The 16,322-nt window shown below is 44.4% G+C and overlaps 1 protein-coding gene across 1 annotated transcript in view; it reads right to left on the bottom strand.

Annotated features, from left to right (window-relative positions):
* The window catches only part of TMEM132D (transmembrane protein 132D), a 424,540-nt gene that overhangs the window by 297,273 nt on the left and 110,945 nt on the right, over positions 1-16,322 (bottom strand). The window contains exon 2 of the mRNA XM_030583344.1: positions 3,820-4,708. Coding sequence (XP_030439204.1) covers positions 3,820-4,708 — 889 coding nt within the window. The remainder of the gene's footprint in view (positions 1-3,819; positions 4,709-16,322) is intronic.

The raw sequence follows: 16,322 nt of genomic DNA on the forward strand, positions 1-16,322 counted from the left end.
AACCATGCCATCCACCTCCTGGGGACCAAAGGAGGATTGTTTTTTGTTGCAGTGTCCAGTCTAGTTTTAAACAGCCCAAGTGACTAGGCTTCCCCACGATTACACGGCCTAACACAGCTCAATATCAGGAAGATGTTCAAAACATGCAGCCTAAATTCACCATGAGTTTTGGAGCATGCCATCTTACCCTTCACATGTCTGAACACTCAGGGTAGGATTTTCAAAGCTGCATGAGGGAACCGAATGCCCTACAGGGCCGATCCAGTCCAAAAAGAATTGGACACCAAAACCCCAGGCATCTTTGTAAATCTTTGCTTCCGTTCTCCCTTCTCCTCCCCAAAATTACATTACAAATAGAAAAATGCCTATGCTAAATATTATTACGCTGCTTCAATGGGTAACCACAGATGGTGAAATTCACCCCTGTGCAGAGGGCCAGCACCAAGCACTATTCCCCACTCAACAACTGGGGTTACACTAGTCCTTGACACAGGGTGACTCTCCCCAGAAGTACTGAATAGACCTCAACATTTGTCCTTTCTTAGCACTTCTCTAGTGGTTGCTTGCTGACCTATGCCATAAGACTTATACAAACAGCAGCTCCCCAGACTCTGAGTTAGCTACGTGTATTTCACTGAGGGGCAAAGGGGGAATTTAGATACTACAGTGATGACAGAGGAATTAAAAAAATAAATTAGAGCTATGGTAGCTAAATTAGAGACAGACAGGCAGAGATGCTTCAGAAACACAATTTAACAATTTTGCTACTACAGCAAGCCTTTCTTTAAAGTAGCACTAGCTGGAAAAACCTCAACAGGACCATTTTTCAAAGGAAATACAGTTTCATCAAAAGCACAATGCTTCAGAAATCAACATGATTTTGGCCAAAAAAAAAAAAATTCACAAAATTCTAATAATGCCCCATTTTGATATTTTTATTTTGAAATGATTTTCTTTTTCTAATTTTGTATTTTATATATTATAAAATGAAACACAAAATCAAGCATTTCAAATCAATGCTAACAATTTTTCCCCAGAATTCTGAAGTTTTTGCATTTCATTCATATGAAAAATGAAGCCAGATTTCAAATACCTTTATGAACTGTCATCCTCTGGCCAGCTCTACTTTTTAATGATCACAGTTAAGTAGCACATAAGTGCTTCAATATCAACTTTTCAGGCCCAAAAGTCTCAATGTAAACACCATTAAGAAAAGTGGTTGTATTTTTTCTCCTTTAGACTGAAAAGGTCTATAATCTTTACAATGAAACCAACTTTCAAGCAGTGTAGTAATTTCCATGCATGTCTGAAATTATATTCTCCTAAAATCACAAGTACACAAATAACTTGAGATGACTGGGCAATGAATTACTGTCTGTAAAGAATACAAACTCCCTGTCTGTTAACAGCTCACAGATTAGATATCTGCCCAAGATCCAGACTGCTTCCTTTCTGACTCAAGAAAAAACAAGAAAAGATGTTTTCAACAGATACTAGGTACTGCATGTCCTAGTCCAGCGGTTCTCAAACTGGGGGTTGGGACCCCTCAAGGGATCGCAAGGTTATTACATGAGGGGTCATGAGCTGTCAGCCTCCACCCGAAACCGCACTTTGTAGCCACTATTTATAATGGTGTTAAATATATAAACAAGTGTTTTTAATTTATAAGGGGGAGGTCACACTCAGAGGCTTGCTTTGTGAAAGGGGTCACCAATATAAAAGTTTGAGAACCACTGTCCTAGTCACACTTACCAAACCAGCTTTAACCAGCACATCCAAAGCAGAAAGCAATTTTACAGTAAGTGTTAGACAGCAGAAGCCACCTAGCTCACCCAGTCCGTATTTTGCACACTTCAAGAAGGAAAATAATCTCATTTGGTGGCAGAAAAATAACACGCCCTGTCCTCCACTCTCACCAGTTTTACACTGGCGCTACGCCATTGACTTCAGTGGAATTAAGCCTGCATAACTGAATGAAGAATCAGGTCCAATATTTCCTCACTTTGGGAGATCAGGATCCATTTCTGCCTTGTGCTGGTTTATAATTCAGATTTCTAAAAAGCTGAGGTGGCTTTAGCAAGAGAATTTGGGGTTCAAGTTAATACAACCGGCAGAGAATGGAGGGGTTTACCTCAACTCAGAGCTCACTGTGGAATGTCTGCCTAAAATATTTGTTACATTGGACAGAAAACTGCTTGCCAAGAGGGCAGTATCCTCTCTTTTGGAGGCACAGTGCTTGAATGTTCCCTGAACCTGTTTGCTGCAGCTCATCTCTACAGCGTGCCCAGAAAGACATATCACAGAGCACAGTCGTAGCTATTCAGTCTCAGAAGTCTAGACTACAGACTATGACATTTACCTCCAACACTCAGAGAAGTGACATCACTCATTGGTAGGGAATAATAGACAAAAATTAGCCCTGTGCATCTCTCTTCCATGGTAGTACAAGCTATTGGTATAGAGACAGTGACAAGCTTGAAACTAGAGAATCCACTGGAGAGAATGTCACTTGCATGTAGTGTGAATTTACTGTCCACTGATGCCTAGTGGTTAATTCCCTGATGCACTGTAAGCACTCCAAGCTTGCTACAGTATGGCCTGAAATCCTGGGCTGCCAAAGAAGCAACCAAGTACGACAGAGCGGTGGTGCACTGCAAGGTACAGTTTTCATTAAAACTAAGGAACTTCTCACTTGGGTTGAGAGGAAAAAAATATTTTATTTATTTTCATCATGGGATGTTTGAGATTCCTAAAAGAAAACATTAAACAATCTAATAGGGTTTACAGGCCAGGCCGGGTGCAGGGCATGTAGTCATTTTAACAAGAGGCTCTAATGACAGAGCAAGTTAAGTCTAGGGCAGTGATACTCAGACCTCAGTGATTCAGAAGTCAAATTAGCTATCAACATTACCCAAAAGAGCCACAGTAATGTGAATTGTTTCATTTACTATTTATTTATTTTTTCCTCACAGCAAAATGACTGATCAAGTATTCTACAATTAGCTGATAACATACTTAAAGCATCCTGATTGTTAATTATTAAATCACACAGTGTTTTTAATATCATGTGCTGCAAAGAGCCACAGGAGGCAAAGAGCCATTTGCGTCTCTCAGGCCTCAGTCTGAGGCCTGGTCTACACTGCAGGGGAGAATCAATCTAAGATACGCAACTTCAGCTACAAGAATAGCGTCGCTGAAGTCGACATATCTTAGATCGACTTAGAATCACTTACTTTGCGTCCTTGTGGCGCGGGATCGACGGCCACCACTCCCCCGTCGACTCTGCTTCCACCTCTCGACCTGATAGAGTTCTGGAGTTGATGGGGAGTGTATTGGGGGATCGATTTATCACATCTAGATGAGAAGCGGCACATCGATCCCTGATAGATCGATCGCTATCCGCGGATCCGGCGGGTAGTGTAGACATACCCTGAGTATCACTGCTCTAGGAGCTCTGCAAGATCCAGGTCAGGGGAAAATTTGCAGTTTCTCCTACTGCCAAGTAAATGGCTCTCAAAGGTCCCATTTGCACTTTCAGAAGTTTCTCAAAGGCAGCTGGCCTCTTGTTCACAGACTGTTCCTCAGCCAGGTCAGTCTATATTTGATGGATAATAGAAAAGGAAGAAGGCAACATTTGCTAGATTGAATCAAATGAGCAGCACTGCTTAAATATCATCTACAAAGCAGCAATTGTTGGAAAGCTACCATCAATTACCCTTGCAAAAGAGACTTCCAGTACAACAAAAGCCAACAACAGCAAAAACAAAAACCCCTGCCATCTGATTTTCAGTTTAACAGAGGAATTTAGAAAGAACTTACCTCAGTGTGAACTGGTCCTCCGTTGAATTTTTATTAAGAGACACAAGAAAAGTCAAAATATCACCTTGTTTGACAGTCTTTGGTATATATTGGATGGCGATGTTGTTATCCAACCTCATTTCACTTAAGGAAGGGCCAGCATATGTCTGGTAAAGGAAAACACTTCCAATTCTCTGCAAAGGAGGTACTGATTCATCAATATCGTTGCCTCCCAGTCTGATCCCATTACTTTTCCTTACATCCTCTTTAGTGCACTCCCCAGTCTCATCCCCCGGCTGGATGGTGTAGTAAAGTTCCACAGGGCTCCCTTCAGACTGATCTGTCGCTTTCTTGCGGCCGGACACCACCGTGGGGGGGTTAAACCAGCTCGGCAGGAGTTCCAGCTCAGCCACGCACAATCCCAGATCCCCCTTCAGCCTGCAGCTGCCTCGGACTTCCCTTGTCTCGCGGAAGGCAAACACCCGCAGGCAAGGCAGCCTCTCCGTGGTACTGTAATCATCCCAGTCCCTGCCCACAATGTAGAACAGGATCTGGACTTTGGGCTTGCTCAGGTAAATTTTGTCACTCACGATATAGGCTTTGAGTTTCCAATTAAAGGAAAACTTGTTGGTGGATCCAAATGGATTTGAAGACAACATTAGGTCCTGCGGCACTATTTGTTCAACGGAAAAGGGTCCATAGCTGGCATTTAATACAGGTGGCCTCTTGGATTTATAGATTAGGAAGGACTCCACCCGGGATTGCAAACTAGAATTCCTCATGATATCCTGGTTGGCTTCCTTAAGAAAGAAGGAAACCTCCGCATTTTGGATATGATAGCTCACAGGCAGATAAGTTGGCAGCAAAGAAAATCTCTGTATACTCTCCAGGATGCCTCGACTCTCGGTCACTGTTGAAAGGAAAGGAGAGTTTAGAAGTTCAAAATGCTAAAGAAAATTTGGAAACACATTCAGCATCAGGATGCGATCTGATGCAATCTGAGCCCATGTTCCAACATTACTCTCATGGGAACCTGGAATATTTGGAAAGGCAGACAGAAAGTAAGTGACCTGCTTCCACTTCTGTTTCAGCGTTCTCAATTATATCAGGCACATAGAAATATCCTACAATTATTCCCCAAATTGTTGAATAAAGAGTTAGTGGTAGTAGTACAATAGCGATGCTTAGATATCCCGGCCAAGACTAGACCCTGTTTTGCAAGGCATGGTACATACACATGGTAAGAGACAGTCAGTACAAGAAGTTACAGACTAAATAGTCAAGGCAAACAAAGGTGAAGCAAAACCAGAGAGATGAAGAGATTGTCCAAAGGTCAAACAGCATGCTAGAGGCAGAGGTGGGAATAGGCCAGGGAGACCCATCCAGTGTCCTGTCTACTGGATCACACTGTCTCTCCTGCTTATTACATACATGTACTTTGAAATATTTGTGTGAATTTAGTCCAACCTTGCACCTCTGGGACTGAAGCCCTTTATTTATGCCTGACGGATTAGCGTTTTGCCTCTAGTGCCCATCGCTGCAGAATCTAAGGATGGGAATTCCCAAAGCGTTTTGCACTAGCTTAACTTTGCTTATCTAGGAGCCAGTGGGAGTATTACAAGCACTCTCACTACAGATTGCCTTATGACGATCCTAAAGGGACCTTCCCTCAGGCATCATTAAGCCAAGGTGCTAGTAATGATAATGGCTACAGAAACTTTAGCCTCTAGGAAGCTGACGTGAATCCATCCCAGGCTGGTAGTGACCAGGTGACTGTTGTTTTATGGCCTATAAGGGTATGTTAATGTAGCATTTTGGAGTGAGACTCCCAGCCCAGGTTGACAGACTTGGGCTAGCAGGCTTGCGATAGCGATCTACAAAAAATAACTCTACAGACAGTGCTTTGAAGTTGCAGCTTGGGCTGGAGCTCATGCTCTGAAGCTTAAAGAGGGGGCTGGGCTTCAGAGCCCAAGATCCAACTAGAACAGCAATTTTAAAGCACTGTCTAAAGAGCTAATTGTAGAGCACTGGCCCAGTGTTTCTCAAACTGGGGTCGCCACTTGTGTAGGGAAAGCCCCTGCAGGCCGGGCCGGTTTGTTTACCTGCCCCATCCGCAGGTCCAGCCGATCACAGCTCCCACTGGCAGCGGTTCGCTGCTCAGGGCCAATGGGGGCTGCTGAAAGGGCCGAGGGACGTACTGACCATCACTTCCTGCAGCCCCCATTGGCCTGGAGCAGCGAATCGCGGCCAGTGGGAGCCGCGATCGGCCAGACCTGCGGACGGGGCAGGTAAACAAACCAGCCCGCCAGGGGCTTTCCCTGAGCAAGCGGCGACCCCAGTTTGAGAAACACTGCTCTAGCCCCTGTCCATCGATCCGTGTTGGGAAGTTCTCTGTATACACACGCTGAGATGGATTCTTTATCCAGGTCCTAATGGACAACTATCCATATCACAGAGAGCACCACTACTGGCATCCTCCTTGGCCGTCCTAGCAGAGAGTATTAGAAATGAACTGACCTGGAGACTCAGATACCCTCTCATTCCTACGGATATGGATTGGGGGGTGGAGGGGCACACAGAGGCCTTGCCACGAGTAGGGCAAATGGAGGCCAATGGTACAAAAGGAAGCAGACACACACAACCCCCGGCACATGGTCACATGCTGGAGGGGGTTACAGAGACTCCCTGAAATAGATGTGGATTGGAGGGTGACACCCAGGGAATGGAGAAGTGCAAGGGCTCCTGGTGTATGCAATGTGCTCAGCCTATGGCTGCAACAAAGTGTGTAACCCTTTAGCGAATTTAACCCTCATAATACCCCAGGGAGGCAGGGGAGTGCAATGATATTCATTCGACAGGCAGGGAGCAGAGACACTAAATGACATGCCCAAGTGTCACAGGCAACCTGTGACAAAGCAGGGAACTAAAGCTGGATCTTCAGAGGCCCAGGTTAGCACCCTAAGCCCTCGGCCAGTCCTTCCTCCTCTACAGAGTTTGGGGTCAAAGTACTCAGATGTCAGCCATAATAATGGCTAAAAAGAGTGAGCGCCCTAGAACTATTCCCCTGAATGATGCCATGAGGGGGAAAACAACCCACATTCACAGGAGTCTGAAAAACATAACTGGCAAAAGCCCCCAGAGTGCACCGTGGGGATAAAAGTCTTTTTATTAATGGTGCGGTTACATTCTTGTGTACTCTGCTGCCAGCAAGGTTTATGACATCCCTTTGTGCTGCTTATGTTTGTGTTAAAGGCCTGCATAATTAAACACTAAAAGGTTGAGAAAAGATCAGCCCGCCGATACAACCCGCGTAAACAGCACTGGGGCTTAGAGTCACCAGAAAGCCCCTGCAGATCACAGGCCTACTTTGACAAGGAAATAACCTGGAAAGCTGAATTGCCTCTCCAAACATCTCCTCACTGATGCCCTGAGGGGTTGGAAGACCTGGCAGCCTACCATTTCAACTGCGCATTGAAAGAAGTACCCAGAACTCTGCTAGGCTAGCGACCCTGATTTCAAAGTTCTACAGCTCTGGCCCCCATAAAATGTAACTACACTACTGTACTCGGTCGTGGTTTGGACCATTAGTATAGAATACCACAGACATTTGTTTTTATACAGGGACACAGCGGTGCTGTTGTCCCCAATTCTTGGGGTGTCATAGTTTAAAAAGCCAGAAGAGGCCACTGTGGTCATCTATTCTGATCTTCTGCATACAACAGGTCACAGGACTTCCCTGAATTAATTCCTGTTTGAACAAGAGCATATCTTTGTGGGGGAGGGGTAAATTCATTCTTGCTTCAAAATTGCCAGTGATGGAGAATACACCACAACCCATGGTAAGTTGTTCCAATGATTAGTTACCCTGACTGTTAAAATGTACATCTTTTATATCTAGTCTGATTTTGTCTCGTTTCAACTTCCATGTCTAGAATCAACTTCCATGAACGACCTTGAACCACGACTCTGCAGTCAGCGCAGATGTCTATCGGTGCTATAGCTGTCATACTAGTTAAGAAGCATTTATAGGGGCTCCCAGTGACCAGTGCTGAGCACCAGAGTCTTGTGTATAAAGCATGAGGGTTGCTAAGTATTTGACTCTGCAAGAACTCAATATTCTCATGTTGGGTATCACCCGAAAATCATGAAATTTTAAAAAATAAATAAATCTAGAGAGTTTTTTCATTTGCCTTCAGATTTTAATGGTTCCCATTTTAAAGCTTTTCTCTATAATCTTGAGGGCTTGAAACTTATTTTTTTTAAACAGAGGAAGTTGAGATTCTTGTGTAAATCACATGATTCCAGGAGCTGGGAATTTAAGAAAAAACACCACCAAATAGCAAAAGACTTGTGATAAAATCACAAGAGTTGGCAGCATTGCTCTCTGGTTCTGAGTCTCTTCTCACTTACACCAGTGTAAATCTAGAGTAACCTCCCTGAAGTCAATAGGCCTGATTCTGATCTCTCTTACACTGATGCAACTCCACTGACTTTAATGGTGCCACTTCCAGATTTACACTGGTGCAAGTGATATTACTATCTGGCCTAATGGAGTTCCAACCATTGTCAAACCACTCTATGTGAGAGAAGAAGAATTCATGCTACATCCATAATGAAGAATCGCTACACAAAACACGTGATCTTTAACCCTAGAGTGAAATTCACCCCCTAACACTATGCCTAAGCACCACTTATGTCCCATTTAAATCTCTCTTGTTAGGGATTATGCGGTTCTTAAGCGGTTAGTAAGCTTTGGTGTGGCTTTCTGCACAGAGGTGAATATCACCTCTAGAGATACCTCCCCACAATATGACAGTGTATCTAGCAGGGACCTGCAGGAGTCAGTCCTGTGTCCAGTACTATTCCATTTTTTCATAAATGACTTGGATAATGGAGTAGAGAGTATGCTTACAAACAGGGGCGGCTCTAGGGATTTTGCGGTCCAAGCACGGCAGGCAGGCTGCCTTCGGTGGCTTGCCTGCAGAGGGTCCGCTGGTCCTGTGGCTTCGGTGGACCTCCTGCAGGACCGAAGCCGCGGGACCAGCGGACCCTCCACAGGCACGCCTGCAGGAGGTCCACCAAAGTCACGGGACCAGAGGACCCTCCGCAGGCAAGCCGCCAAAGGCAGCCTGTCTGCCACCCTCGCGGCGACTGGCAGAGCGCCCCCCGCGGCTTGCCGCCCCAAGCACACGCTTGGCGTACTGGGGCCTGGAGCCGCCCCTGCTTACAAAACCTGCAGATGACAGCTGGGAGGGGTTGCAAGCACTTTGGAAGATAGGATTGGAATTCAAAATGACCTTGGAAAATTGGAGCATTTGTCTGAATTCAACAAAATGAAATTCATTAAAGATAAGTGCAAAGTACTTAAGTTAGGAAGGAAAAATCAAATATAAAACTTCAAAATGTAGAATAACTGGCTAGATGGTTATAAATCAACAATGTGACGAAGTTGTGACAAGGCTAATAACATTCTGGGGTGTATTAATAGGAGCCCTGTATGTTAGACACCGGAGATAATTGTACTGCTCTATTCGGTACTGGAGAGGCCTCAGCTGGAGTACTGCACCCCGTTCTGGACACCAAACTTTAGGAAAGCTGCGGACAAATCAGAGAGTCCAGAGGAGAGCAACAAAAATGATGAAAGATTAGAAAACGTGACCTATAAGGAAAGGTTAAAAAACAGGACATGTTTAGTCTGAGAAAAGAAGACTGCAGGGTAGGGGTAACCTGATAACAGTCTTTAAATGTGTTACGTGCTATTATAAAGAGGAATGTGATCAGTTGTTCTCTGCTCCACTAAAGTCAAGACAAGAAAGAATGAGCTTAATCTGCAGCAAAGAGGATTTAGGTTAGGAGATTAGGAAAAAAATTCCAACTTCAAGGGTAGTTAATTTCTAGAATAAGCTTCCAAGGGACGCTGTGGAATCCCCATCACTGGATGTTTTTAAGAACAGGATGGACAAACACCTGTCGGGGATGCTCTAGGTTTACTGGGTCCTGCCTAAGTGCACAGGGGTGGATTTGACGATTTCTTGAGGTCTCTTTCAGCCCTATAGTTCTATAATTTGATGATTGACCCTAATCATCATTTACATTAAAACCCCTTTGTATCTCTCTGGCAATGAAAAGGGGCCTTACAGTGAATGTAAATAGAATTTACACTCATTTTAAAGCCCTTTTTACATTGCCAGAGCGGTATAAGGGGGCCTTAGCGTAAATGACCATCAGGACCTATGGTATTTACTTGCTGTTGCTTAACCCTCCCTGAGCCAAGAACTACATTAGTGTCACTGAACAATGTAGGCTGTGTGCCACTGGGCACTAAAAGAACATTTTCAATGACACTGAACTTCTCTTACTGCCAGATATCTATCTTAACTGTGCTGTCGAGCAATTACCTGAGGCAGGCTATCATATTAAGGAATAAGCTCTCCATCCTTTCTAGGAACTGTCAGTCCTGAAGAGCAAAGACACACACCGTTAAACAATAATATGAGTGGCAAATACCGTCCAGCTTTTCCTGTTTGAACATCTGACCTTCGTACTCAAGGACGCACACCCTAATTGAGCCATAAATTGCATATTCTTCTGAGGCAACCTCAGATCCTTATACTTATTCACAAGAGCAACAAGGGGCCAACATGGATGTCATTCAAAGAGAATCAATTTCCAAAGCTTTATTCCACAAATGCTTTATTACTCTTCACTTGGCTTGCCATCTGACCTAAATATTTATTGTCTGGACAAGTATTGAGTTGACCTGAACTGATGTTAGTTACTCTGAGCCACCAAAATACCAATTACATTCAGCAATTCACGGCAAAAGGCTAAAATAGGCTCATTATCCTGAAGCCCCTGGGGAAGGAGTTATTAGTACCTAAGAACATAGATTCCACGTCAGAAATGTCCAACAGCTGCAACTTGGAAAACGCCTCCCAACTTGAAAAATAAACATGACACAAATGCAGTGGGAGCGTTTTGCATTTTATTAAGAAAAAAAATCAATATGGTGGTAGTATCATGGCAGTGAAATTATGGTTATGGCTGACAAGCATTTCCAGTCTCAATGCCACAGGACCCACCCCTGCAGGGGTGCCCTCAGTGCAATAGCTGTTAGCAACAGGGGCACTGGGTGTGACGCCGTGTGGATCCGCTGGCCACTGACCTGCTGGTGGGCAATAGGAAGATCGCAAAGGCCAGGGAGGCTGCTGAAGTCATGACTGTCTGATGTCACATCATCGTTATGAGAGAATCATAAAGAGACGGTGTTGTGATTAAGGCACTGGGCTGGGACTCAGGAGATCTGAGAGTTCAATTCCTGGTGCTGCCATAGATTCCTTGGGTAAGTTACTTAACCCCTCTGTGCCACTGCTCCCTATCTGTAAAATGGGGATAATACTTCCTTTCTCCCCACTTTTGTCTGTCTTGTCTGTTCAGATTGCAGGCACTTCTGAAAAGGGTTGTATCTTACTATGGGTTTGTGCAGCACCAAGCCTTGATCTCAGCCGAAGCCTCTAGGGCCTACTGTAATACAAACAAACCGTAATTAGTGAAAGAATCCTGTACTTGCATATGAGGCAATTTAGTACCTGATTTTCCAGCAACAGTGCACCATTCTAACCATTCTAGATGACCACATTATGGGCTGTTACACAATAAAAAATGAGTCCAAGAGTCTAGTACATTATGATGTTTACACAGAATAAACATAACGGGTGGTAATAGATACCACTTTATCCTCACTAATTCAGGAGCGAATATACTTTATGAGAGAGAATATTTTCTGCATATATTGAAAGTAATTAACAAAATATTAGTTGGCCAATCTCCCAACACCCCTGTCAAGTAGGCAACATGATCTCTAGTTTACTTATGAGGAAACTGAGGCAGAGATGTTAAGTGATTTGCATATAGCCACAGAGAGCAGCACTGTCAGAGCTGGCATTAGAACTAAGCAGTTCCTTGTCCTGCACTAGGATTGCTCAGTTCTGAGTGCACGTGTTCCTGGGTCAATGTATGGAAGGAAACTATACCTCCCTGTATCTCTCTCTCTCTCTCTCTCTCCAGCAGCCTCAAGTGAATTTTGCACAGGTCAGTGCACAGTTCTATTCTGACAGGAAATTGTGGTGATGCCATCTAAATAAAAGCAATATTCACATTCAGTCACTAGACAGCTGCAATATTTAGATCCAAAGTCTGAATATTCTAGTCCAGGAGTGTTTGGCGACAGGGCCTTGGATTCAGGCCTGTCTCCGATGTACACACCTACCCAAAACGGAATCATTAAAACATGTTCCAGAGACCCACCATGGCTTTTTCATAATTCCAGTGCTGTGCGCAGTGCTGGGGTCTGTCTTAATGAGCCTGGTTACCAGTTTTACAGTGACTTCCCGGCAGGGAAGTGAAGGCTGTTGACATGGTTTGTGACAGAGAAAGTGCTAATCAGCAGAAATAATCAGCCTGGGAGAAGCTGGCAACTATCACTGTAGTTTTAAAGCAGGTTTTATTCTTTATTAGAAGAAACTGTATAGAGAAGATGTTGGTATGTTTCATATTAATCCAATGTTATAATTAACAAAAAGCATTTGCCTGATACATTATGAAGCCTGCCTCAACCCTGCTCTGATTGTCTCCAGATACTCAGGCGATCAATTGCTGAGCAGCACTTCCATTTTCACAAAACAGGTCACCAGCCTAGCTTCTTGTTTCATCATCATCATTAATCATTTGTATTATGTTTAATGGTATTTTATGATCCGTGCCTAGCAGCTGGGATCATGCACTTTCCAGCCCTGCCCGTGCACACCTAAGCAGGAGAAGCCGGCTGCACGGAGCCGGGTTCGCTCTCCACTCAGCCAATGTTGTACGGGGGGCCGGCAGGGCTTGGGACTACACCTCTCACAGCACTGGGGAAAGGAGGAGGGGGCCCGCAAGAGCCCCTCTCAGCACAGAGGGGAATGCGGGGGAAGGGAGACAAGGAGCGCTCAGCCTTTGCAGAGTCTTCACTAGGAAAAAAAGGTTTGTTCTGAACTCAAATGAGCTAACATGAGATTAAATCATAGTGAGGACAAGGGCGGTTTGTAGCTTTAGCAGGTGGATTTAAGCTCAAGGATCCCCAACATCTGACTGGTCAATTCATGCAAAAACTACAAAAGCAAAGAGCCCTCCCTAGGGAGAGGGGAAACTGCTGAGTGAGCAGAATAACTGAGAGCCAAGGGTGGGCGAATGATCAGCTGGGAGGTGTGAACTAGGGGGGAAGGAGCGTCAAATGAAGAGGAAATGGGGCAGGGAACAGGGGGTTGTGGAAAAGGAGAGATGGGGTAATACTTATCATTCTAGAATCCCCCTCCCCCACTACTGCCCCCCATCGAAGAATGAAATTAAAGCCCTATTTAAAAACAAACACACACACACACACACACACACACACACACACACACACACACACACACACACACACACACACACACACACACACACAGATAAGTTCTGCCTGACAAGCTATGACAGCTTACAGGGCACACCACCATCACATACCATCCTGTAAACTGCAGCAGTGCTGAAGGATCGGGGTCCTATGATCCCTCTGTAGGCAGAGCTCCCACCGATGTCTGGGCTGGAATGGAGGGAGGTGAGGGGAGACCTTTACTTGCTAGCAATGAGATGAAGAGACACTCAAGTCTTTTATATAGAGTAAATTGCAGTTTCTCTTCAAGTGGCAGCATAGACACTCCCCACCCGTCTTCATGTCTTTCAGCCTTCATCTGTCTTTCTGCACTCACTGAGTGAACAAGTGAAGCTATTACAGACCCTTGGCCAGGTAATCCGCAATATGATCTCAGACAATTTTACCCGGCTTTGCAGCCAAACTAGTTCCTATGCCTGAAAGCTAAGGGGAAGGTGTCACCGCTGTCCTGCCCTTATGAGAAATCTGTTCTGCAGCTCTGCTCCTTGGACCCCCAGCCCATCAGACCATTCCTCCAGCTAGGGCGCCATTTATACACCACATGCTCCATTTGCACCGCTCCTAACTGCCTGACGAAGAACCTTTCAACACAGCCAAGCACTGAGGATGCAACTTGGAGTGAGCACGTCAGTGAATGCTCAGAGTGTTCAATTTTTATCACTCTCTCATTCCGATCACAACTCTCCTCCCCTCCCCTCCGCAGGCAGAATGTGGAACTTCATTAAGTTATTTTATATTAAAGCTAGCAGAGTGTCTCACCTCATAATTTTTTAAAATTGTTTAGTTTAATGTTTAATTAGCTGAGGGATTAAAAATCACTCTCCCCTCCCTTTCCATAGGACAATGCTTTTCAGAGGCTGTAAATCAGAGGTTATTTTGGCTAGAAGAGCAACAGCAATGAAAAAGGAGAAGGGGACAGACTGTATTTAAAACACCCGATGCAGCTGGGTCCACTAGTTTCAAGGTTGTTGGGCAGCAGCAGACTGGTCCACTCACTGCTTCTCCCTACCAGCGAGCAAGGGATGTGTACTGAATACAAATCAGCTTGCTCTGGAAGCTGACAGCAGCTTTGCAAACAGCCAAAGGCCAAAAATTCAAACCGTTCTACACTTTATCTGAGGAGACTTCTAATCAGCACAAACAACAACTATCTCCAACATCTAGCTTGAGCTCTGTGCCGCCGTCTGGGTTTGACTATGAGAATTTAATAAAGATTCTAAAGTATGGCAAATTGTAACTAAGAGAACCTGAACAGCAACCTTGATTGTTCTCAGACAAACTAGGCAGGTTACCGCAAAAGGAGCTTGTTGTAGAAACCAGGGTTGTGTGTGTCATATGGACGGTCACAGAAAATTAAGGCCCAGGGTAAAGTGGGATTTTTAAAAGCCCACAGAGGAATCCCCAAGCACCGTGTAAGGCAAGGGAGATCAGAAATGAGAGTCAGCCTCCCGCTTGCATGAGAACGCATGGGGCTGCATGCAACAGTGCTCTGAAAACAATCCTTATTCATTTCACTTGTTTCCTCCACCAGGAACAGGGCAGTGAGCCCAGGCTGGTCTGAACCAATCCGGAAGAGTAAAGTCACCTGAATAATCTAGAGAATCATCACCGAGTTGAACTTGGTGTTTCTCCTTGTTCAGGCTGAATCAAGTCAGTGGTGAAGGGTGACGGATGTGCAGTTTAAAGACATAATAACATCAGGACAAATGCAACTCATCTTCCATATCCTCTCTATTAACTGATCATTTGCATGCAGCTGCACTGAACTCAACCAGACAGTGATTGAAGCAAACATTGTCTTTGATGTGATCTGCAGGAATTCAAATTTCATGTCTGGGGAGAAAAAAAAAAGCACCCCCCAAATCTTAGTGCAAGTCTTGCTTAAAACAATTTCACTTGTGTTATAACCTTATTCCCAGATTTGGACCTTAGCGTCCGAAATATGGGGGTTAGCATGAAAACCTCCAAGCTTAGTTACCAGCTTGGACCTGGTACTTGCTGCCACCACCCAAAAAATTAGAGTGTTTTGGGGCACTCTGGTCCCCCTGAAAAACCTTCCCTGGGGACCCCAAGACCCAAATCCCTTGAGTCTCACAACAAAGGGAAATAATCCTGTTTCCCTTCCCCCCTCCAGGTGCTCCTGGAGAGATACACAGACACAAGCTCTGTGAAACTACACAGAGTGATTCCCCCTCTCCGTTCCCCAGTCCTGGGAACAAAAAGGACTTTCTTATTCCCCAGAGGGAATGCAAAATCAGGCTAGCCAATTCAACACACACAGACCTCCCCTGATTTCTTCCTCCCACCAATTCCCTGGTGAGTACAGACTCAATTTCCCTGAAGTAAAGAAAAACTCCAACAGGTCTCAAAAGAAAGCTTTATATAAAAAAGAAAGAAAAAATACAAATGTTCTCTCTGTATTAAGATGATACAACACAGGGTCAATTGCTTAAAAGAATATTGAATAAACAGCCTTATTCAAAAAGAATACAAATCAAAGCACTCCAGCACTTATATTCATGCAAATACCAAAGAAAAGAAACCATATAACTTACTATCTGATCTCTTTGTCCTTACACTTAGAAACAGAAGATTAGAAAACAGAGCTACTTCTCCAAAGCTCAGAGACAGCAGGCAGACAGACAAAAGACTCAGACACACAATTCCCTCCACCCAAAGTTGAAAAAAAATCCGGTTTCCTGATTGGTTCTCTGGTCAGGTGTTTCAGGTGAAAGAGACATTAACCCTTAGCTATCTGTTTATGACACGCCCCCCAAATTGCAGACAGTGGGGAAGCTCACTGGCGGCAATTTCCTTCTAGAACTTGAAAATAAACAGATCAATACAACACATGCACCTTTACATATACTACTAAGTATATAACTAACAGACTTTTACATGTTAAGAACACTTTTTAACTACTGGATTCTGAGAAACTCTCACGGGAGAGTGCATCAGCAACTTTGTTAGAAGCTCCTGTGATGTGTTGAATGTCAAAATCAAAATCTTGGAGAGCTAAACTCCAACGAAGAAGTTTCTTGTTGTTCCCCTTGGCAGT

This window comes from Gopherus evgoodei, chromosome 13, assembly GCF_007399415.2.
Source record: "Gopherus evgoodei ecotype Sinaloan lineage chromosome 13, rGopEvg1_v1.p, whole genome shotgun sequence".
Taxonomy (NCBI): Eukaryota; Metazoa; Chordata; order Testudines; family Testudinidae; genus Gopherus; species Gopherus evgoodei.